The sequence below is a fragment of the Trichoderma breve genome, chromosome 4, assembly GCF_028502605.1.
Source record: "Trichoderma breve strain T069 chromosome 4, whole genome shotgun sequence".
NCBI classification, from domain to species: domain Eukaryota; kingdom Fungi; phylum Ascomycota; class Sordariomycetes; order Hypocreales; family Hypocreaceae; genus Trichoderma; species Trichoderma breve.
In genome coordinates, this window is record NC_079235.1 from 3,395,143 (window position 1) to 3,416,862 (window position 21,720).

Here is a 21,720-nt window from a genome sequence, read left to right on the forward strand (position 1 = left end):
TCATGCACTTTGAAGTGAAACTAGACAAACATGAGCTTCTCAACAAGGCTTTTATGCTCTTTCAGGTAATATCACAATTACATACCCAGGGAAACAAACGACGAGGACGAGTATTCAAACTGCTATTGTATATATATCTTGTCTATATGATGCATTCAATTATATCAACATCTCATTCATGTCAAGGCAATTAAAACCTGCACATTCCTCCACGGACATTATCAATCTTGGCTAAATCATCCTTAATCGACCCCAACTTTCCGATATCATCCTCCTTCATCCCTCTCCTCTCATTAGCAGCCTTTGACCACGCCGAACGGCTCATGCCTGCACCCGCCAGTGTGCTAAACACAGCCATAAAAGCATTGCTAGGATCTTGCACAATGCTGTAAGCCAGCAGTCCAGCCTCTCCCGCAGCTTCAGCCATCTCCAAGGCAGAGCGGATAGCAACCATACTGCTATCAACCGCTTCTCCCACAAAGGGGATGAAGAAGAGAACGGCGCCGATAAAGTTGGCAATCATCTCCTCTCGCTCTTGTTTCTTGATATTATTAGCCTCCTTGACAACCTTTTCCATGCTCGCCACGGCGAGCGCCATCGTCAAGGCTGGGAGAGAAGCCGCATCGGCCACATCCGCCATGTCGAGTTGAGAGTCCAGGGAGCCAATGGCCCGTAGTATCCTGAGGTTGGCGAGCAAATCCTGAGATCTGTCAAACGATTGGCCAATCACGTCCTTGGGGTTGAAGACTTTGATGTCGCTGGCAGCTCGAGGATAGTTCCAGAACCAATCATCGTTTTCTCGCTGACATTGCCTGATATCCTCTTTGGACTGACAGCCCTCTGTGAGTTTTATATCAACATCACCAAACTCAATCCAATCTTTCTCAATTCCGTAATCATCATTGATGGCCTTGTAAAAGCCATCCGAGTTATTCAGAGTGTACGTCGTGTTGGGCACCTGTGTGTGGAGCCAGTCGACATTATCCGGTCCATCCTTGTAGACTGTGGGACAGGTGATCGCATGGTTGCTAAGAAGACCATCCTTGCAGTCTGGCGAGTGGTCGCAGACTGAACTGCAAGCTACTACCTCGCAACTGGAACAGCATATGCTATGGCTCGTCTGTTCACACTTGAAAAAATCATCGGCATGGCCGTTGCCCATGAAGGCGTTGATCTGAGTGGGGACCAGTTCGATAGTGTACTCCTCGTAGATTTTGAATTTATCGTCATAGCCGCTGCTGACAAGATCCTTGTACTTGGCTAACGCGTCGGTCAAGATTTGGATTTCCACATCGACGATATACTGATCCATGCAGTAGTAGGGAATACTGCCCTTGTTATCTGTAAGCTGGTCCAGGCTGGTATAATTAGCGTCGCATTTTGCATAATAATTGTCATTAATAACGGCGACAAAGTTGTCATCAGGGCCCTCGTCCTCTCCAGAGTCGCTAGATAAGAGATACATGTTAGCTTGCTGACGTTTATGCCATCATTGTGGGAAAGGGCAAATACTTACTCCACATACTCTTGCAAGTCGACAGCCCAGTCACTTGTTCCTGCAAAGTTGTACGAAGCATACAGGGTAGCCCGAGCTGCCTTGGTGGTGTCATTCATATACGCAACCCACTCGGTGTCGTTATAAACGAGAATGTCCGACCCAGCATCGGTCCACTGCTTGTTCACCTTGCCAAACAAGAGAATATCCCCGATTTCTGCGTTAGAGATGTAGCCACTGGTGTCTGTACAGCGGCCCTTGGCCGCATTTGATACTCTTGGGGTGCCAGTAAATTGGCACATGGGTCCTGTGCATCCGGCCTTAGCCATCTTGAACGATCGTCCGTAGCTACTGACTCCTACCACGACCTTGTTGGACGGTACCCCCGCCTTTGTGATCATAGATAAGGCGTCTTTGGTCTCAGTGATGTTGACATGAGAGCGGAGGCAGTTGCCAGTAGGGCAACCAGGGGAAGTCCACTTATTGTTATAATCCCACTGGCCGTGTAGATCATAGGTCATGTAGATGATGTAGTCAATCTTGGCTCCTACCTCCTTGATGGGGAAAGCCTTAAGATACCAATAGGACGCTGGGGCCGCGAGTGACACAGACTTGCTGCTGCCGAGGGCTGTCTTGAGAGCACTCAAAGTATCATAGTAGTCCTTACCAGCATTAGCATCTCCGGCAGGGATATCTGGAATGTCCGGGGCCTTTGTAAAATAATTAGCACTATTCCGGTCTCAACGTGGGAATTGATAGTGTGACTTACGCCAGGATATTCCCAGTCAATATCAACACCATCTAGGTTATGCTGTTTGAGAAAGGCAACAATGTTTTTCTGGAAAGTAGCTCTGTTTGCAGCTTTAGTGGCCTCGCGTAGAATGTTGTAAGTGCCCGGCTTAGTGCTAAAGTCCCACCCACCAAAGGAGATGATCTTCTTGACGGTGTTAGGCATGGCCTTGAAGCGGTTAAACTGGTCCTGAGCACCGCTAATGTCAATGCCAAAGGTTGAAGTGACATTGGCAAAGGCAAAATGTATATGCGTGTACTGTGTTGTATCAATCTCGTCCACATCCATGTGTAGGCACTTGCGGTTCGAGTTCCACGACTCATAGTAGGCAACTCGCATTGTCTTGGCCGGGGCCGAGCCCTTGATGATGTCTCTACCGCAGCTGGAAATACCTATGCTTGTTAGAAAAAAGGCGTTGTATGCATGAATTTGTGTGTACTGATCACAACTTACATCCATTTTTGATAGCGCTTGTGCCTGGTGCACCAGTCGCCGATTTAGAGGCGACACAGAAGTCATCCGTAGTGCCGCACTGCCCCCAAATGTTGCAGCAAACATTCAAAGGGCAGGGATTTAGTTTGACCCAGTCGTCACTGGTTCCAGAGGTGGGCTTTTTCGTCCCAGGGACCTGCGGTCCACAGACAGCGTTGGAGACAGATACGGGGAAAGGAGGCGTTCCTGTGCTGAGGCATATCTGCGCATCTTTGATAAGCACCTTTCCACATCCATTCCAGCCCCATGTCTTCTTATTAAGATCTTCAATCTTGGCCTTAGTAAGTCCATGGGACGCAGCAATATAATCACAGCCATCCTCTGCTTTGATGGTATATACAAAGCAAGACCCATCTTTGTTGGGCTTGGGGGTAATATCAGGCAACTTTCCATGGGTACAGCAAACTGGCTGGCCAGCTTTCATGGTCGAACAAAAGGTCTTGTCACCACTGTGTAGGGTGGTAAAGTCTGCAGCCTTGAGCCCGCACTTTGTCGCCATGGATGTGCAAGAATCCCCAGCGACAACAGACTTGGTCTTACAAGTGCCGTCAGAGTTGGCGGGAGGAATAGGGTCTGGCAGCGTGCCAGAAGAGCAGCAGACTACTTGATCAACGACAAGCGTCTTGCAGAAGTTCTTGGCAGGATTGAATTTCTGCAAATCTGCCTGGCTGATTTTGCATCGCGTGGCAACAGCAGCGCAACCATCGTTAGGTTTGACCGTAGTGGTTTTACAAGTAGCTCTCGCGGCCAGTCTACGCTTTGTCCAGACGTGGGCCGCTTCTGACAGCGCTGATGAGGGAGATGAAGAAGAGATTGTGCTGTTGGAGCCTTGGACTTGACCAGGAACTCGCAGAGAGACTGTCATATAGTTCTCAAAGTTCCCAGCCACGCATCTCCCATCTGACCAGGTCCGTACAGTCTCTTGGACTAGATCCAAATCATTGGCGGGAGCTGCAATGATTCCGATTGCGTAGTCAGCTCCACGGCCATTGTTAGGGCAGAGTTGGACAATCTGGACTTCAGATGAGGTCTTTTTGTCTTCAACATCTTGCAAAAAGCGGCTCAAGATGTCCGCATGGATACCATGCTGGTATACTTCAGCGCCGGCGAAGAGACCAACAACAGCAGATTGAGAGTAACCAAATGTCAAAACATTCTCCGTGCAAGATGGCGCCTTTGTGCTCAAATAGTTTTGGACTTGGTGTCCCGCAGAGAGAATGTCGTCCAGAGAAGCACTGCTGCCGCTGCCGGTGGCGTCAGCAGGCTCGCCAATAGTGACAGAAGTCTGGACTATATCATGATTGGGCGTAGAGCAGACTGCGGCAACATCGTCTTTTGACATTGCCGAATTCTCCAGCTCGGAGCTGAAGCTATAGTCTGCTTTACACCCTCTGATGGCAGTAACCGGTATCTGTTCCCCGTTGATGACAGTCTTCTGAATGTTGAAACTCAACAGCATAGTGTCATTGCAAGCCCCTAGACTGGCTGCATCAGGAAACAGGAACCATGAAGAGTTGCCAGAGTCAGCATCAATATCTTGGCAAGACGCGGGACATGGTTGGGGAGACGCTGTGCGATCATTTGCTGCACGCCACGCGTCTAAGCCTGGGTCTGAACGAGGCTCATGCTGATAGGCAGCAGTTGGTGCTATCGTTCCTGCTACCAGAAGGAGTGAGGTGAGGCAAGATGATAGAGAAACCACCATGATTGAAAGAGAAGGGAGGTCTAACGGGCCTCAGCTGGTAATGAAGGAAGGTGAACCGTACAGAATGAGAGTGCTCAGAAATAGCTGTGAAAACGACTGGAAGCAGACTGACTGAAAAGAAAAGAAAAGAGTGTGTTGATGAAAGAACGAGAGAAAACTGACAGTGACAGATGAGAGTGGCCATGAAGAGAGAGAAGGAAGTCGATTTATTCAACGCAGCTTGGTATCTGAAAGACCACCGATAGATTCCGTCGGCCGGCAAAGGCAAAAATCTCTGCCATTGCGTATAAGCCGATTCATGATGCTCGGTATGTTTGCAAGTACCATCTGGACATGAAGTTACATGAATATACATTTGGCCCCTGTAAGAGCCCTTCGGACCGGCCACCGGCTCGGCGTTGTTGGCTGCGCACAGTCACAAGCAAAAGGTCTTGTCCCTGGAAATTGCAATTCATGACTCAATCCATGGCGAGATCCACGATGAGATCCACGATGAGATTCATAAGCCCGATATAAAGATAAAATACTACTAGACGAGGCCGTCAGGGTTACATCGAAGCTTCAATTTAAACATGAGTTGTTGGTTGTGCGAACATGTCCCCACTGGCGGACCCCTGCATCAGGACCCTTGTCTCCGTGACTCCAGTCCGAAGAGGCTATGTAACTGCTATTACAAACAGGTCCATCGTGAAAAGTTCCATGTGAACCGGTGATAGCCTTTTGGTCTGGACTGTTTCGCTATGAAAAAAAGGAATGTATTAATAGTGTCATATTGAGTGTCCGCTCGTAGATGCTCTGTCTGCTTCTCCTCCATCCGTTTCTCCCGACTTGGGTATCCTCTGTTTATTCATTTCCAACCTTTTCATGTTGGAGAGCTGTCATTCTTTCACCAAAAGTCGTCCATCATGCAAGTCAAAATATTGGCAGGCTTCTTTCTGCTCATCACCAGCGTCTTGGCCGGTGGTTACGGCGGTGCACTAGAACGTGTGTGGCTATTTTACGCCTATCAAATCGACGGGCTGAACGATAAAAGCATCCAAACTCTTGGGTATTATTGCGTGAAATACGACCCCGCTCAGCAGAAATGCCTTAAGAAAGGCAAACATGATCTATGGAAGGCGTGCCGAGGCCAAATTGGGCCAGGCAAACGATGCAGCATGAATGCACTCCTCAACCAGCTTGGCCGCGTAGGTCCCAATGACCAGCTTGTTGCAGACAGCGCGGGCAAGCCGTTGCCCCAAGATACGACAGATCCTGACCCCCAGAAGACTGCGGAGAACTTTTATAAACATCAACAGGATCCAGCATTTAAATACCCTGGGGTCAAGAATTGGGCGCCATATAGGATACTGAAAGATGGTACTGCGGACTACATGAGTGCCATCGACAAGATTTCAGATGTTGTGGCCAAAACATCAGTAGAGGTTAGGCTCAAAGCCGCAACAGCTGGTAAATCCCTGGACGATGCAACCGAGAAGCTGTTTTCACGTTTTGAAGAAACCAGCCGCCTGATCAAGACTGCCAGAATAGGCGACCATGGCCGCTACCTCATCGCTGCAGCGGAAAAGTATTTGAAACCGCACGGCATCGATGTGAAAATAGAGGTTCTCGATCCACCGGTCAACCCCGTTGACAGTACAAGGAAGTGGGAGACTGTCGATTGGGAAAAGACCATAGCCGCGGCCGTGGAAGCTGGGAAGGGTACCAGAGAACAGATGGAGAAATTGATGGACGATGCGAAGAAGGATTTCTATGATGCTCCAGTTGATGGTCGTACGGAAACTGAGGAAGAACAAGACGCTCGTAAAGAGGCCCGAGAGCACAGAGCGGCCATAACTGCTTTTACGAATATACACAACAAAGCCGCAGGATGTATATAATGAGGATGAGAAAGAAGGCGAGAGATATATTCGGGATGTAGACGGTTGAGAATTTTCAGATTATTGCTATTCAGTCGTGTCAGATGTAAACTTCATCGGGTACAAATATCTACAAAGAACATTAAGCTACTAATAAAACCCCCCCCGTTACATGTATTCAATCAGGTGCTATGGCATGTCTTAGTCTATCTCTGCGCAATCTTGAATAAAAGTAATGGCATTGCCAACCACCCACTCCAACTCCTCATCAAAGTTATCCATTTCCCCCACTAGCCCCCCCTTCCGCCACGCCCAGTCATCCATCATCTCCGACTGGGCCCAAGTCAACATCAATCCCGTATGTATATTAACATATCTAACATTGTCCGGGGGACACGTTCCATAGTGAGCATATCCCAACATCCCATAGCCTTTTGATAGAGCAAAGTGTAGCTCCCGCAGGGCCGTAAACATCTTGAAATGAGTATCTGGAAATCTGTGAAATGTGTCCTCCCAGTATTCACGATAACTCCCCGTGGGCACCATAAATCGCAGCCGCTGAATATCGGCCGCATGCGGGAAAAGCCGTCCCATCTTCTCGTCTTGGATGCTGATCATGTCCTCGTCAAAGTTGACCCAGATGTACCGAGCCTCGCAGTCACCAGGCAAGGTGGTGAAGAAGGCTTTCCGGTAGGGGGCGAGTTGACGGGACTCTCGGCAGACATGCATGAGTTCCGCCTGTGGAATCATGGAGGCATAGTCGAAGTACCCAGGTGTGTCTGGCTTGGGAGTTATGCGGATATGGAGGAGACGTGGGTACACTGCCAAGGCCCAAATTTGGCTGCGAATCTCGAATGGGAGGCGCGGGAAGGGATGAAAGGTAGTGGCCATTGTGAGTGATTCTGTTGACTCAATGTGTTGTTTCGTATGTGTGGTCCCGCAAGTGAGCTGACTATCAAATTCTCAATGTCACAGCCAACAGCTGAGGGTGGGTAATAGTAAGAGTTGCCGCGGACTTTGGTTCGGTCAAGGGAAGCAGTCGGTCCGGCGAAGCTGGCTGTGCTCTGCTCGATAGAAATTATATTCAGAAGAGAGTTGAGTCACATCATTGATCCACGGATCCATGGATGCTTTATCCGTAGATGTACGGAGCACGGCAGTGGCGCAAGGGTCCGAGCCTAGACGAGTCGAGCCCGCTTCGTTAACTGCATCCCCAAAGTCCCTTAAGGACCTGGACCCTGAAGATGCACTAAAGCATTGACATGTTCTGAGCGGAAAGCGGCAGATCGTCTTGGGGACGCTTAGCGCACGTCCCACTAAAAGTGTTCAGCTGCCAGTGCTAGCCGCATCTGGGCGCTCGTTCCGCGAATCCAGATCTTCGCAAACTGCCCGAGACGCAGGCCAAGAAATTTCAAGATGCTCGACCAACAGCAGTAACTCAAGCTTCCAAAAAAAAAGTACCTAATAGATACCTAATATGAGCGTTGAACTTGACTCCATTAGGTACCTAGCAGGTAGCGCCCGTAAACGTTTTGGTTAATGCCAGTGGAGCCTCACCGACGGCAAGAAATCTGGGTACATGTAGACAAGGTACAGGTATATGGCCGGTCTCGACATGTGAAGCTGTCAAACAGGCCCCAAAGCCAGGGTTGTAAGATGAGAAATAGAGTTGACGAAAAGTTTTTTATTTAGCTTATCCCTCAAAAATGCAACTGTGTGTTGGGTTGTAAACCTCGGTCATCTTGTCGCGTGACCATCCTAATTCTTCCTTGTTAGCCAAGGAGAGCACATCCTCAATGTTCGTAGAGTCACCATCAGCCCAGCTTGGTTGTCCTCACCTTTGCCCCCTTCACCTTTTTTTTTTCTTCAACTGCCTCTTCTTCAACGTTCCTTGTTTGCATTCCCAATTCACTCATTTCTTACAACTGTTAATGCCTACCCGGAAAGCGACACTTGCGTAGAAAAACTACCTAGACTCATACACTCTCTCACAATGAAACTCACCACCACCCTCCTGCTCAGTTCCACCATCGCCCTCGCCACAGCAAACACCTCCTCCAGCTTCCAATGGCAAGCACTAACCGACGAGCCCCAATTCAAATATGATCCAAACACAATCTCCCCCTGCGTCCTGTGGTACAACAACATCGGCATAGAGTCCTGCGAATACACCCGCTCCGGGTTCGACATTTCTCCCGAGGACTTTCACAAGTGGAATCCTTCCGTCGGCTTAGACTGCAAGCCGTGGAACGTCGGGTCCTACTGCATCGTCAGCGAGGGGAAACTGGCTAGTTTTAAGGCTACCGCCTCTAAAGCAGCATCTACCAGCTCCAAGTCTGCTGCAGAGACTGCTAGCTCCAAGACTGGTCCCATCACCACCAGCTCTAAAACTCCTGCTGTTACGACAACCACTGCTACTTCCATCACCACTTCTAAGCAATCTTCAGGGGCAGTAAGAAACCGCGGCGTGTTTATTTAGACTTGGAATAAACGGGAGGGCAATTTTGCGTTGGCTTAGGTGCACATAACTATGTACCTACCTCTGGTGTTAAATTAAATGAATGCTATATTTAAGCTTAAATCTTATATTGATTATGTACTAAAATACCAATATCTCGTTCAGCCTCCACTACAAACTCATATCAAAGTCACGTTAGCAATGTGTTCATATTCGTCAACCTCTAATTAAATCTGCAGTTTCCAGAATTTCAATGACCTTAATCACACTTTCACCTCATATTTGAAGATGTGACATCCGTATGTACCTGTAGTTACGACAACGATCGTGCATACGCAGCTCTCCGCCTTGGCAACCTGCAATCGCGCATCCTTGGCTCGTCCGTCAAGATCTGTGCCAAGGCGCTCCTTTTCCTTGGCGAGTGCTTTGGCCATGAAGAGAATCAAGAAACTGTTCATTAATGCATTGACTTGTATGACTTGCCACCATTTGCAAATAATTTTACATATGCATAGGCAGTAGATAGCAGATCCCCTGATCTGAACTCCCGCAGCTTTCCACTTTAGCGGGCTGAGGTTATCATATCCACCACAATATATGTCAACTGTTTTTTTTTGATGATATATTTACGATAATATGATGCTTTGTAATAATGGTGGTACATGCTACGTGGGATTTGGAACTATTGGATTCCTGCATCTTTCGGCTAAATGGGAATAATAGGCATTAATGTCTACCTACCTCGTCTTAGATACAGGGCTACAGAAAACGACATGTACTCCCTACATGCCACATACATATACGCGTATGCGGGATACTACAAGGACTGCCTTGGGATAATGGCGAATCTGCCTTGCTATCATCGGATGAGTTCAGCCGCACGAGGGTCTTGAGTCCAAGGGTTAGCGCTCTCGGCGGTAAATATCGCAATTGACACCTCTTGTGCTCTTTCAAACCACCGTCAAATACTAAACTCACTGTATCGTGCTCGTAATATTGATAAGCGACAAAATAAGGATACTATGGCGGAGGCATCAGCTTCGTCCAATCCCTTTGACGATCTCACTGCAGAGTTGAGCGATCTAAACCTTCACCCGCCAGAGCAAGACGCAACCCCGCATATATCAAATAATCGTGAAGACGATGGCCCGCGACCGGCGGATTCAGTTCGAGAAACTGGAGATACACTAGAAATTGTCCCGAGATGTCCTGGGGGCGTCACAGTCAACTACGCCCTGGACTGGTATTACCTCCCAGACGTGTTCGATGACACCGCAGACTATTTGATATGCACCAGATGCCATGCCGATCACATCGAAGGAACTGCCCTTGAATCTCAGTTCAAAATGATACGGTGGCCGGATGGCGAAGTTGCCGTCTGCGGGTTTCGGTTTCCTCGCATCAAAAATGTTCTCTGGCCCGAAGCTGTTCGGACAAACAGCGTGAAAGCTCTACGTGAATACATGACTAGGCGCCTGCAGTTCAAGAAATGCCCTGGTCAGACTATGACTGAGGATACTGAGGGCAGACTCGTCTATGGCATGATGGGCAATGAAATTGAAGGATTTGCCGCGTGTGAAGCCTGCATTAATGATTATGTTGCTGGGACTAGCTTTCAGTCCAAGTTCGGCAGTTATCCTGAAGGAGTCTCGAAATTCAGTTGCGATTTGAGCGTCCCCTACATTATGGGTGCTATCGCTCCCATGTCCAAGCACAATAACTGGAACGGCTTCGTAAATACCGCGCGACGACGTTTTCAACTTCCAGCCTGCAAAGGCGAGCAGATACGGACTGATGCTGCTGAATGGTATCTATCAACGAACCACACCATTGGGAACTTTCAGGTCTGCGAGACGTGCTACTGGGACAAGTTGGCACTAACTCCTTTCAAACGAGAGTTCGAACGCCTGGACCACGACTTTAATCCGGAGCTGTGGACCTGTGGACTAGCAGATAGGAATCTGTCAACACATATAGCATTAGGAGAAGCCGAGGAAAGGCACGACTTCCAAGTGTTTGTAAAAGCGGCGCGGGTCATCAACCGCCTCCCTCCTTGCACAGCAGACGGCATCCTCTACGGAAACTGGTGGACTCTAAAGGGTGGATGCGAAAAGTTCAACATATGCGAGGCATGCTTTGCAGGGTTTATCCAGACGAGGGACCTGGACCGTTTCTTCCAGCCGTCGGATCGAGACACTTACAGTGCTTACGTGTGTGACTTTTGCCCTTGGACTCCGCGCTTCTCCCAATACATGGTCAAGTTTGCGGAGATGCTCGACCGGGGAGTCTTTTCTTACTTTTCAGAATTCGTCACGGCTTTTGCGGGAGTGCCTCTTTGTCCCAAGATCAAGGAGTGTAGCAAAGCGAAGTGGTGGGGATACCCAGAGGCTCAATTCTGTCAGGAATGTTATCTCGACTTCGTAGCTTACACGCCGTTGGCGGATTCGCTACCCTTGAACGGAGAGTATATCGAGGGCACGACGCTCTGCCAGATATGGTCGCCACGATTGCGGGAGATGTGGCTAGAAGTGTGTAATTCCGGCGAGCCGGGGTCCAAAGAGTCAGACGCCGCTCTGAAGCAGTTCAAGGCGTTCTGTCTACAGAGAGTTCAGATATACCTGAAGACGATTTCGCAGATTGACTTGATTCTCACTACGCAAAATATCAAGCAGCAAACCGCATTCAGCAACGCGATACTCAGCATTCGGTACCAGGGCATGGATGCGATGTCGAGCATTTTCGGCACAGGAGATGGGCGTAAATACGGGAACAGCAGCCTCGGATGGTTCGACACAAGTTATGGGGCTCAGTCGAAGCAATACTGGAACGATTTCACGACTGACCTCTCGGATTCAAATCGAACCGAGGACTGGGTGCGCATGGCACAGCTAGAGTCTATTTGGAAGCAGGTGGAATAGTCTATTGCCAACTCTATATGACATAATATTTTTAAATTCTTGTGGACTTGAGAATTTCAGATTGTCTAAAGATGGAATTGCGCTGCATGATGATTAGAGGTGATACTGGCTCTTTGTATGAGTCACATATAGTGACTTTGTACGCTTAAAGACAGGCGGCAGGAATAATTGAGAACTTGCCGTAGGAGCTTACTACAACTCTGCAACTAGAATATACATCACAGATTTTGAACGAGGCATGGCAAGCATGATCCCCAGAATAGAAAATATCGGAGATGCATTCGATCGAGGTGATATTACAATTAGTTTCACTAATGCAACTTAATCACTATCATCAACGGACTCAACACGCATATGCAATCTGTCGTGACAATTTCACTCTACGAACTGTGGCAATTGTCACGGCGCTCCAACATCAGCGTTTGTGAGTTTCAGCTCGAGTTCCCCTCACTGAAGCACTTACAAACAGGATTTCCCCAATGCCCAATCACCACCTCTGCATGGCGCCTCTTTAATCGCCGGGGATGGACGCCACTGCGAAATCTATTGAGAGCCCCTCCTCTGCAGCCTAGAGAATTCCTCCAGATTATGCACCTTCAAGTTGAGATGGATGGCATGTCTGCCTGCCCCGGACGCCACAGGCGTCGAACTGATGCCAAGTGGTACAGGCAGAAGAGTCGACGAGAATTGAACAAGACTATTGATTAGTGAACATTTAGAAGCTGTTGATGGCAATATCATTCAGTGACTATAAAAATGGGAATAGGAAGCTTCTGGAGTTGGAATTCTCTTCAATCGCCACTTTACTTAAACTCATGATCCTTATCAATTGAATCCAATCTGGTGCATTATACGATCTCAACTCAACCAGATTAGCTACTTGGCATTATCATTAAGCAATATGCCTGGCAAAGTGAGTTGTTGGATAGGTGGCGACCTCAAAGCTCATCCAAATGCTGACAATTTATCACCAAAAGGTTGTTAGTCGTGAAGAATGGGAGACTGCCCGCAAAGCTCTTCTCAAAAAAGAGAAAGAGTACACGCACAAGGGCGATGTTCTCGCCGCTGAACGCCGCGAGCTGCCCATGGTCAAAATAGACAAGGAGTATCTCTTCCAAGGCCCCGGCAACAAGACAGTGTCCCTCAACGATCTCTTCGAGAGCCAAGACCAATTAATCGTCTACCACTTCATGTTCAAGCCCGAAGACGACCGCGGCTGTCCCGGCTGCACGCACATGGGCGAATCTCTGCCCGACGTGCGCCATCTCAGGTCAAAGAACACCAACCTCGTCGCAATCTCTCGTGCGCCGATCGACAAGATCGAAGCTTACAAGGCCAAAGCCGGCTGGACCTTTCCCTGGTATTCCAGCGGCAAATCCGACTTCAACTACGACTTCCACGCCACGCTGGACGAAGCCGTAGCCCCTAAGCAGTACAACTTTGAGGACCTCAAGGAGGAAGATGCGAGGTTCAAGCCGGACTTTAAGGGCGACATTCCTGGCTTCAGCATCTTTTTGAAGAAAGATGGCAACATCTATCATACGTACTCGACGTTCATGAGGGGAGGCGAAAAGGTGCAGCCGACGCTGACGCTGTTGGACATGACGCCTTTAGGAAGACGACTTCAATCACCGGGCGATTTTAAGCTACGAGACGAGTATTGAGGTTTTTCGTCTCAAGAATGTGACTTCTTTCTGTATGACTTGTGATCTAACAGCGATCGGGAGGCGAATCTCTCTCTTTGCTTTTGCTCTGCCACTGACGGTGTATGATGCTGGTGGCTTGAAACTCCAAATGTCGGAGCATCAAGCTTATAGGCTATCTGAGAGATCAAACTCAGAAACAGACTGATTTCCCAATTGGTACGGCTGAATCTCGCTACTGCATCTTTTCAGGAGGCCAATATGCACATTCGTTGAAAGGAAACAATGTATATAGCATGAAAATTGATTCCAATAACATTCAAGCTTGAATTCGCGCTGAGTGAGACTGTAATTCCAGCTTCTACTCCGCATCCATCGCACTTTTATGGCTTCCATACACTACCCTATTGGTGGCTTATAATTCGATTATTCATTGAATCAGCAACAGCTTATATTTAGTTTTATAATCTCAAAGTAATTTAGTTCATGTCAGTCGTCTCACTGCGTCGGTAATCTCACCACTATTTCTCCGCACTGCGCAGCACCACTTACAACCAAAAGCCGACAATCAAACCTCATCCTACACCGTAATTTCTTCCTCCTATATGTTCCATATCTAAACACCCACAGCACCCCCGTAGCGCGATTTTAGAGCTTATGATTCCATACTCTTACGCAGTCTATTAGGATATCGGCTCATCCCACATGGCCGTCTGCTAGACTCGGAAATAGATGGTAGTCTGCCTACAGTAGTTGCTGATGCCCGAAACAAGTGCTTATTTTATATGGAATGTAAGTTTCTGTCATGCAACGCCTCAAAGTACCATTGCTCCTTTTTGTCAGTTATCACCATACATTTTCATCCAATTGTTTGTATTCGTGGTCTGACTTATATCCTAAGCTCGATGACCTAACGGCTAACTCTAACGAAGCCACCCATTGTGCTACATACATTAAAGAGCCATCACCGTCATCCTCTTCGTGCTTCACTTTAACCTCCTCATCCGTAACATCTCATCCTAGAATAAGAAGGAAACCGAAACTCATCATGGCAGATCCCCAACTCAACGGAACAAACCTCCTCGCCTGTCCCTTCACCATCCCAGACCCCTCAGCCTCCGCCCCCGAGCTCCTCTCACGCTGGTCAGACTCCTTCATCGAAGCCCCCCCAGCAATAATCATCTCCCCAAACACCGAACAGGATGTCGTCTCAGCTATCAAATTCGCTCGCCTCAATAATCTCACCATCGTCCCCACTGGAGGCCGACACGGCTCAGCTATCCCCATCCATTCAAGGGTGTTGTACCTAGACCTCAAGAACCTCCAGTCCATCATCATAGACAAACAAAAAGAACAAGTCCATTTCGGAGGAGGCGTCCTCACCGGCGACCTGTTAAAACAGCTCTCTGACCAAGGCTACTTCACCGCCGTCGTCAACTCAAACGCAGTCGGCGTCGTCGGAAGCCTGCTGGGAGGCGGCAACACATCTGTAAACGGCATCGTGAGCTGGATGGCCGACAGCGTCGTATCTCTTCGAGTCGTCACCGCTGCAGGAGAAATCCTCCAAATCGGACCATCTTCCACGGGCGATGAACTCGCTCTGTTCAATGTTCTCAACGGCGCTGGCCACGGTCTCTGTGTTGTCGCTGCCGTCACCATGCGAATCTACCCCTTGAGCAGCTTGAATCTCTCCCCGGCCAGCAAAGATGATGCCACTCCCAGCATCTGGAGCCGCACCTTGATATTCCCTCCAACTGCCGTCGATGCCGCCGTCGATGCGTTCCTCGCCTTTGTCCCGCCTCCAGACCCCATGAACTTCATCTTCGGCTTCACTCGAGGACCTCCCGGAACTCCCCTCGCTGGAAAGCCCATCATTGTCCTCACGGGCACATACTATGGCCCTACCAGTGAAGCAGAAGCTTCACCCGCCGGAGCAAGCCTCCTCAGCCCATCCTTGGTCGAAAAAGCTCTCATAGCAAATACAGTCCAAGTCCCTTTCCCCAACGTCAACAACGGCGTCGAGGCGATGAACGCTCACGGCGGCCATAAATCCATGGCCTCCGCCCGCATTGCCCGCCTCTCCCCTCAAAACCTCAAGGCCGCCTTTGCCAAATTTCTCGCCGTGACAGAGAGATATCCCGACGCTGCTCGCACCGCCTTCATGTTTCACAACTTCAACCCTTCTAAGCTCGTCCAGTTTGGCACCACCCCTGAAGGCAAAGGGAAATTCATCGAGGGCAGGGACAGAGGATTTTGCTCTATTGGGGTACTGTGGTGCTCTGAGCCCGAAACCAGAGATGCCCTGGTGGAATTCTTTGACGAGGCCACGGCTATTCTACAAAAGGACGATGAACAGGATGGCCTTCCTCCGAGAACGCATTCAGGAGTGATGAGGTTCCTCCCTGGACGACGAGATTTGTTCGATGAGGAGAGACTGGCCGAGTTGGATCGAGTACAGAAAAGGTGGAATGGTGACGAATTGTTTTGGAGTCCTTATAAGGCGTGAAATCACACTGAGGGATATAGCAAATGAAGCTTGGTTGATGCTGTGTCTGAATCATAGTGTCCATGACAGTAATCTCGGACGTCTTTGAATAAATATAATGAACATTAAAACTGTCATTGATGCCGTGCTCTCTTCCCACCTGATTTTGTCCTGTCAAAATCTTCCTGAATAAACCGAATAAGCCGAATGAACCTTGGTTTTCCTCTATATCAAAGTAGGTGCCTAGTATTTTATTACCAAGAGCATAAGTTTACCATTATTTTTTTTAGCTCTGGCCCCCAGACCCAGCCATAACCCCAGCCTAATCATGTATATATACCCAAATCCCGAATCCACTGTTGTATGCCTGCAAAACGCTCCTCATCCCGCCAGGGGCAAAACTCCATTTACTAATGCCATTTATACATCCTAACCTTAACTCGCCTCAGTTCAGCAATCAATCAGATTTTGCATGTTGTGAGGAATAGACTTGGGAGATATCGTCTCCCTTTTATATGGGTGCGAGGACCCGACGGGGGTGGAGGGAGGTAGAGAGCTCAAATCGCTCAATGGGGTATCATAAGAGAAGCCAAGCTCTACTTTCAGAGGCTCTGATTTCAGAGATGGCAGCGACAAAGGCTGAGGACGTTCATCGAGTTTCTTTGACGTCTTTCCCCTGGAGACATTTTTGACGGCTTTGAATGTGTCCGTGACTGCGTTTTTGGGAGGCGCCTTGGGCTTGGCAGGCACCTTCGTCTTCCGTGGGCGCGGCTTCGCTGCTTTGGTTTGTTTGCCATTCTGCGGAGGTTGTCTCCCAATAGGGAGCTCGATCCGCTTCTTGGCGGCAAGCTTAGGGCTGGGTCGTGGCGTGGGAATGGCGTCCAAGCTGAGATCGTGATCAGTGCTGGATTGGCTGAGAGGCAGTGCAACCTCAAGTTTGGTGTTCCTGAGGCGTTCTTGGTTTTGGCTGTCCTGCTCTGTAGACACGAGATAGTCGTTGCCGATATCACAATCCCACGGTGGTAGGGCCGCTAGGTGAGCCACCTTGTCGCACGGAGAGCGCACAACAAGATCCCAGCAGTCCTTGAATAACGCGTCCTTGGGCTCCGCGTCGGTATTGACCCAGATTGTAAGTCCATCTCTTCGGCCCCTCGTAACCTGGCACATCTCCCTGACGAGTCTCCTCGTGCCTGGAACCTTGAGAGTCGTTCCAACGACAATCACACAATCTGGCCGAGCCTTCAAATCGGCACTAGAGACATTTCCAATGGCCTCTTCGTCAGGGTTGTATTCGTTGTAAAGAACAAATCGCGGTCTTAGACGCCCAATGCCGTGACTTCGCTTTCCTGCGTGCCTCGTTCTGACTTCGTCGTCGACTGTGCATGCATTGCACAGTGGAGCCTCTGGCCCTTCAAAGAGCTCCCTGTTGAATTTTTCCACGTTGCCGCATTTGCTGCAAACCATATGCTGCAATCCACCGTGGAGCTGGATGGTGGCCGGCCAGGGGCCCTTGAGGGGTAACGGGATCTTGGTAGTCAGCGGTTCCATGTTTGCGTCGAGACCGTCGATATTCTGGGAGTAGAGTCGCAGCAGTCGTCCTTCTTGCGCCAATGATGCCAGCAGACGGTGGAACGCAGTAGGGCTGGCCTTCGTGGTCATCTCATCCATTTCCCGGACCATAGAGTGGAAATATTGCGTTGACGAATCATGCCGGTAGACAGACGCGTCAAACAGGTGCTTGCCTGAGCCTTTTAGGTTGTGCTGATTTTTGGCACGCGCAAAGAGACCAGAGGATGATCGAAAATCAGGAATACCTGCTGACACGGAAATACCCGCGCCGGCAATGACGACAATCTTCTTCTTCTTCCGCAGGGCCGCAATCAGTCTTTTTTCCTGAGCTTTTTCTGCGTCTGTCATATCCTTGTCCTCCTTATTCATGTAGTTTAAGTATTCTGTTGTACGTTCTTTAGGCTGATAAACTTTGCGTCTTTTTGCTGGAGGTTGCTCGTCATCCGCGCTCTTTGAGGAATCATTGTCGTCCATAGGCTGGCCAAGACTGATGGTGGCCGTCAGTCGCATTGGGGATTGAGCTCCCGAGGCAGTCGTAGACATGGGCGAGGGATAGCGTCTTGAAAGGTCGACGGCAGAAACTGGGATATCGGGCAGGGAGGGCGTATTTGAGAGGGTCGAGAGGGGTGACGATGGCGACTCGCGCGGGGAGCCGCCAGGAGAGGATAGAGGACTTGAAGGGTTATCCATGATGTTGTTGGATCCAAAGTCGATCGGTCTTTTGTGGTGAAAAGAGAGAAGGGGGTAGGGGAAAGGGAGAGAGTTGCCGCGAGGACGCGCGAGGTCGTCCAAAAGAGAAAATTCAGGTGCACCGCGAACCCAGGCTAGACCATCTCGCAGCTGACAAAGTCCCGGCTTTCTTTTTCTTTCCTCTCGGTCTTTAGTTGTTCCTTCTCTTCAGCTTGGACTTGTGCTGTCTTTCGGCTACATCCAGCCTTGAGCAAACGCGATGGTGCAGGATTCAAAGAGCGAATTTGAGGCGACTTTGCGTCCCAAGGTTTTGCAGGTCCAGATGCGGAGTTTCGGGGGTGTGGGCAGACGAGTGAAGACCCGAGCCAGTAACCAGTGGCAGAGAGGAGAGAGGGCCACCGCCAGTACCCCAACCTGCAGCCAAATCTCCAGCTGCTGTTTTAAAGCCCGGCACGCGAACGTGCAGCGACAATCTTAGCGCAGCGTGGGGCGTTGCAAGCGTTGCAGGCGTAAGGGGGCTTGCTTTTAGAGTTCCCTTTTCGCGAAGGAAGAGGCACGACGCAAGGTGGGCTGGGCTGAGGCTTATGCCAGTCACGGAACAAAGCAAAATGTCGAATCGCCTCTGCAGCCTCGGTCGGAGCTAGGTAGTTTCTGTCCAAGAAAGCCTTGTCGAGGTGAGGCTTGACTGGCACACGATGGTTGAATCAGTGGCGCCAAGCGCGTTCGTGTATCGTGTCGGAGCCCAAGTTGCGTGAAACGGGAAACGCGAAGCCCTGGAACGCAGATTTTTATCGGAACAGAAGTTGGGAGCCAATGGCGATCCAGCCCATTGTGTTCCAGTTTTTTGTGCCGTGCCTGGTGAGAGAAGCCGTACAGTAAGGTTGAAGATGCACGAAACCTAACATGGGGGGAAAGGGAGAAGAATAAGATTAAGAGTTTAGAAGAAGAAAGTGAAAATTACAAAATTAAAGCGACTAATGCACACCCACATCTACCCAAAAAGATGCAGAAAAAGAAGCAGCAGGATATCGTCATTTTCTTCACGTCCATATTAAACCCTCCGCTCCCTCGCCCAAATTGAAGCTCAGCCCAGCTCCTGCCAGCTCATCACAGCAACTACTTGTACATACAGTGGGCCCCCGGCTTGTTCCTGCCAAGGTGGTCTGTTATGACGCTGCCGTTGCCCGGAAACTGCAGCCGCGCTAACTAGCTAGGGTAGCATTCTGTAGTGGGGCGCTTTCCGTTTTGCATTTTCTCCCAGACGATGACGACGGGCTGCAGCAAGCCAAAAATCGGTACCTTGGGAATGCAGTACACTATGTACCGCATATTATATCATCTGCAATGCGCGTTCGGCAGCGTGCAGAGAGCGCGATTCTAGAATGACGCATTTATGTGGTATTGGAGATGATGCATATCAACTGCCTGGGTATTGATTATTACCTAGCAGAGCTTCCAAATCACAGAATCTAAGCCAGCAGTGACAATGATGCTGGTTGAATAGCAAACTTCTCAAATCAGTGCAGTCCCTCGTTATGCACATGTCAAAGGTCTGACCGTCACGAACCACTTCTCAGGACTTCTCATGTTACTTATATGCAAAAAAGTAGTGTTGTTACATAAATACAGTTGGTTCTATATCCAGAACCCTCTATTTCTTTTCATCAGTCATCCTCCGGTCCTCCGCCTCTCCAGACAAGATATCTATCACGGCCTTGTCTTCCCCTACGGGCGTCTTCCTCCTCTCCGTCCTATTAATAAGCTCGATTCCCAGTATACCCGCGATGATACCGGCAATATGAGACGCAATGTCTACCTTGAGCTTCACCGTCTTCCCCAGGCCGGCCAGTTGTACGGCCGTGATTAGTGCCAGAAAGACAATGCCGTGGACGCCGTCCTGTGGCAGTCCAAAGATCTTGAATCCATCGGAGCGATGTTCCCAAAAGTAAGCTGAGCATAATCCCAGAGTTGCGCCCGACGCACCCAGGGATGTGACAGTCAGCCAGCCCCTGAGCGTGTACGTGACCAGACTACCCAAGAAACCCATAGAGCCGCAGCCGAGGTACAGCGCAAGGAAATCTGCACGCCCAATCTCATCGTGCAAACACGTTCCGACGAACCAAAGAGGCACCATGTTGACCAGCAAGTGGCTGAGTTTGGTATGTGAGAAGGCCGCGGTAAACAGCGTTACGGGTCGCACTGTCGCCACAACAAAGATCATGTATCGGTTAAAGAGAGCCCAGAGTGGCGGTATCCTCCATCCCAGGTACACCAGGGCATTGATTCCAATCAGAGCACCAACCGTAGCATGCGAAGTCGACACCTCTCGGAACAACCTGTACCGCGGCGCCGGCTCCTCATACACCATGGCTACGGCGGCGATGAAGCCGAGCACCAGAGCCACCACGGTAGCAGAAGGCAGAATTCGCTCCCAAGGCTTCAACTCTGGCGGTGCCTCCATATCAGACTGTGCAGCCTTGTAGTATTCCGCCACACGAGGGTTGGTAATCTCTCGGACTTGATCATCTCGCTTCGCCAATGGACCTGAAACGCCCTCAACAGCTTCCTTTGCCTTGCGTTCCTCTTCTAGGGCCTTCTCTCTAGCCTTCTCTCGGGCCTTAGTCCGCGCTCGCAGCTCGTCAATTTTGCTACGACCGTAGATGGGATCGGGCTTGTAGACATCGGCAACATCGTCCTCTTCGGTGCTTTCTCCCTTGCTCGCCCTAGCCTTCTTCTCAGCCGCCTGTTCCATCTCTTGCTCCATCTGCTCCAGTTCATCCTCTGCTCGTAGGCCTGCGTTCCTAATCTCCTCTACCGGTACAGTTTTCCGTAGATATGCCAATGCTCTGGCAATTTCCTCATCCGTAAACTGCGCCGTGTGTATCGCAAACGCGGGATCCTCCAGTGTCCCAGCCACTCTTCTACCATGTAGAATCCGTAGCAAATGATTTGCCCTTTTGCCGCCGATTCCTTTGCCAAATATTCTGTCCACCTCGGCCCCGGAGAGATCTCTGCCGCCGAAGGCGAGCCCGGTCTGGTCACGGTAGTCTTTCGGTAGCTCTTCGTAGTCACGAATAGTCTTGGGCGCAAAAAAGGTCCGGCGGCCGCCATCAAGCCGTCGGCATGCCCTCAAGCCTGTCCACTCGGTCCGCCTCAGCGCTTCTCTGCCGGGGCCCTGGAAATGACAGCATGATATCCATCGCGAGGCTGCGATATTCGTTATCGAGGTCGAAGTCGAGCATGTCGCAGCCTGTCTCGAAATGCCCCGCGCGGCCCTCAGCAGCGACCGAGAAGCATTCGAATAGCTGAGCCCGTTCATTCTGCCGGAGAATGCTTTTCAATCTGTCGCTGGTTTCTGTCCAATGCGCCAACTGCGCGCCGAGGTGCCGAATAGGCCTGCCCCCAGAATCGAAGGAGTTGTGCGAGATACTGAGGTTGCCCACGAAGAATTTCCTTGCCGAATTGGATAGAAGCGGCGGTTTGTTGCGCCACTCCGGAGTTGGGCTGACAGGGGTTTACTGTGGAGCCACAGCCGGCTTCAATCATGATCCTCCACTAACAACCGGCAGTCGGGAAAGGGTACTGAGTATGTTGATTGAGTAGATGAGGTAACACC

General features: G+C 49.9%; 9 protein-coding genes across 9 annotated transcripts; 5 read left to right on the forward strand and 4 right to left on the reverse strand.

The window, feature by feature from the left end:
* Positions 1–190: 190 nt before the first annotated feature.
* T069G_07274 (glycosyl hydrolases family 18 domain-containing protein) lies at positions 191–4,482 on the reverse strand (the record flags this gene model as incomplete). Its single annotated transcript, XM_056174484.1, has 5 exons — positions 191–1,448; positions 1,526–2,205; positions 2,265–2,677; positions 2,739–4,109; positions 4,164–4,482. The coding sequence occupies 5 exons, from the start codon at positions 4,480–4,482 to the stop codon at positions 191–193; spliced, it is 4,041 nt and encodes a 1,346-aa protein (XP_056028063.1).
* A 905-nt stretch (positions 4,483–5,387) lies between these two features.
* Positions 5,388–6,362, forward strand: T069G_07275 (uncharacterized protein; the record flags this gene model as incomplete). Its single annotated transcript, XM_056174485.1, has 1 exon — positions 5,388–6,362. The coding sequence occupies one exon, from the start codon at positions 5,388–5,390 to the stop codon at positions 6,360–6,362; it is 975 nt and encodes a 324-aa protein (XP_056028064.1).
* Positions 6,363–6,542: 180 nt separating this feature from the next.
* Positions 6,543–7,232, reverse strand: T069G_07276 (uncharacterized protein; the record flags this gene model as incomplete). Its single annotated transcript, XM_056174486.1, has 1 exon — positions 6,543–7,232. One exon carries the CDS (start codon positions 7,230–7,232, stop codon positions 6,543–6,545), a length of 690 nt encoding a protein of 229 aa, XP_056028065.1.
* Positions 7,233–8,334: 1,102 nt separating this feature from the next.
* On the forward strand, positions 8,335–8,820 carry T069G_07277 (uncharacterized protein; the record flags this gene model as incomplete). The annotated part of the gene is made up of 1 exon (XM_056174487.1): positions 8,335–8,820. The coding sequence occupies one exon, from the start codon at positions 8,335–8,337 to the stop codon at positions 8,818–8,820; it is 486 nt and encodes a 161-aa protein (XP_056028066.1).
* A 1,001-nt stretch (positions 8,821–9,821) lies between these two features.
* On the forward strand, positions 9,822–11,717 carry T069G_07278 (uncharacterized protein; the record flags this gene model as incomplete). The annotated part of the gene is made up of 1 exon (XM_056174488.1): positions 9,822–11,717. The coding sequence occupies one exon, from the start codon at positions 9,822–9,824 to the stop codon at positions 11,715–11,717; it is 1,896 nt and encodes a 631-aa protein (XP_056028067.1).
* Positions 11,718–12,618: 901 nt separating this feature from the next.
* T069G_07279 (uncharacterized protein) lies at positions 12,619–13,381 on the forward strand (the record flags this gene model as incomplete). The annotated part of the gene is made up of 2 exons (XM_056174489.1): positions 12,619–12,630; positions 12,695–13,381. 2 exons carry the CDS (start codon positions 12,619–12,621, stop codon positions 13,379–13,381), a joined length of 699 nt encoding a protein of 232 aa, XP_056028068.1.
* A 1,027-nt stretch (positions 13,382–14,408) lies between these two features.
* On the forward strand, positions 14,409–15,866 carry T069G_07280 (FAD binding domain-containing protein; the record flags this gene model as incomplete). Its single annotated transcript, XM_056174490.1, has 1 exon — positions 14,409–15,866. The coding sequence occupies one exon, from the start codon at positions 14,409–14,411 to the stop codon at positions 15,864–15,866; it is 1,458 nt and encodes a 485-aa protein (XP_056028069.1).
* Positions 15,867–16,295: 429 nt separating this feature from the next.
* Positions 16,296–18,104, reverse strand: T069G_07281 (sir2 family domain-containing protein; the record flags this gene model as incomplete). Its single annotated transcript, XM_056174491.1, has 1 exon — positions 16,296–18,104. One exon carries the CDS (start codon positions 18,102–18,104, stop codon positions 16,296–16,298), a length of 1,809 nt encoding a protein of 602 aa, XP_056028070.1.
* A 1,651-nt stretch (positions 18,105–19,755) lies between these two features.
* T069G_07282 (rhomboid family domain-containing protein) lies at positions 19,756–21,423 on the reverse strand (the record flags this gene model as incomplete). The annotated part of the gene is made up of 1 exon (XM_056174492.1): positions 19,756–21,423. The coding sequence occupies one exon, from the start codon at positions 21,421–21,423 to the stop codon at positions 19,756–19,758; it is 1,668 nt and encodes a 555-aa protein (XP_056028071.1).
* Positions 21,424–21,720: the final 297 nt, after the last annotated feature.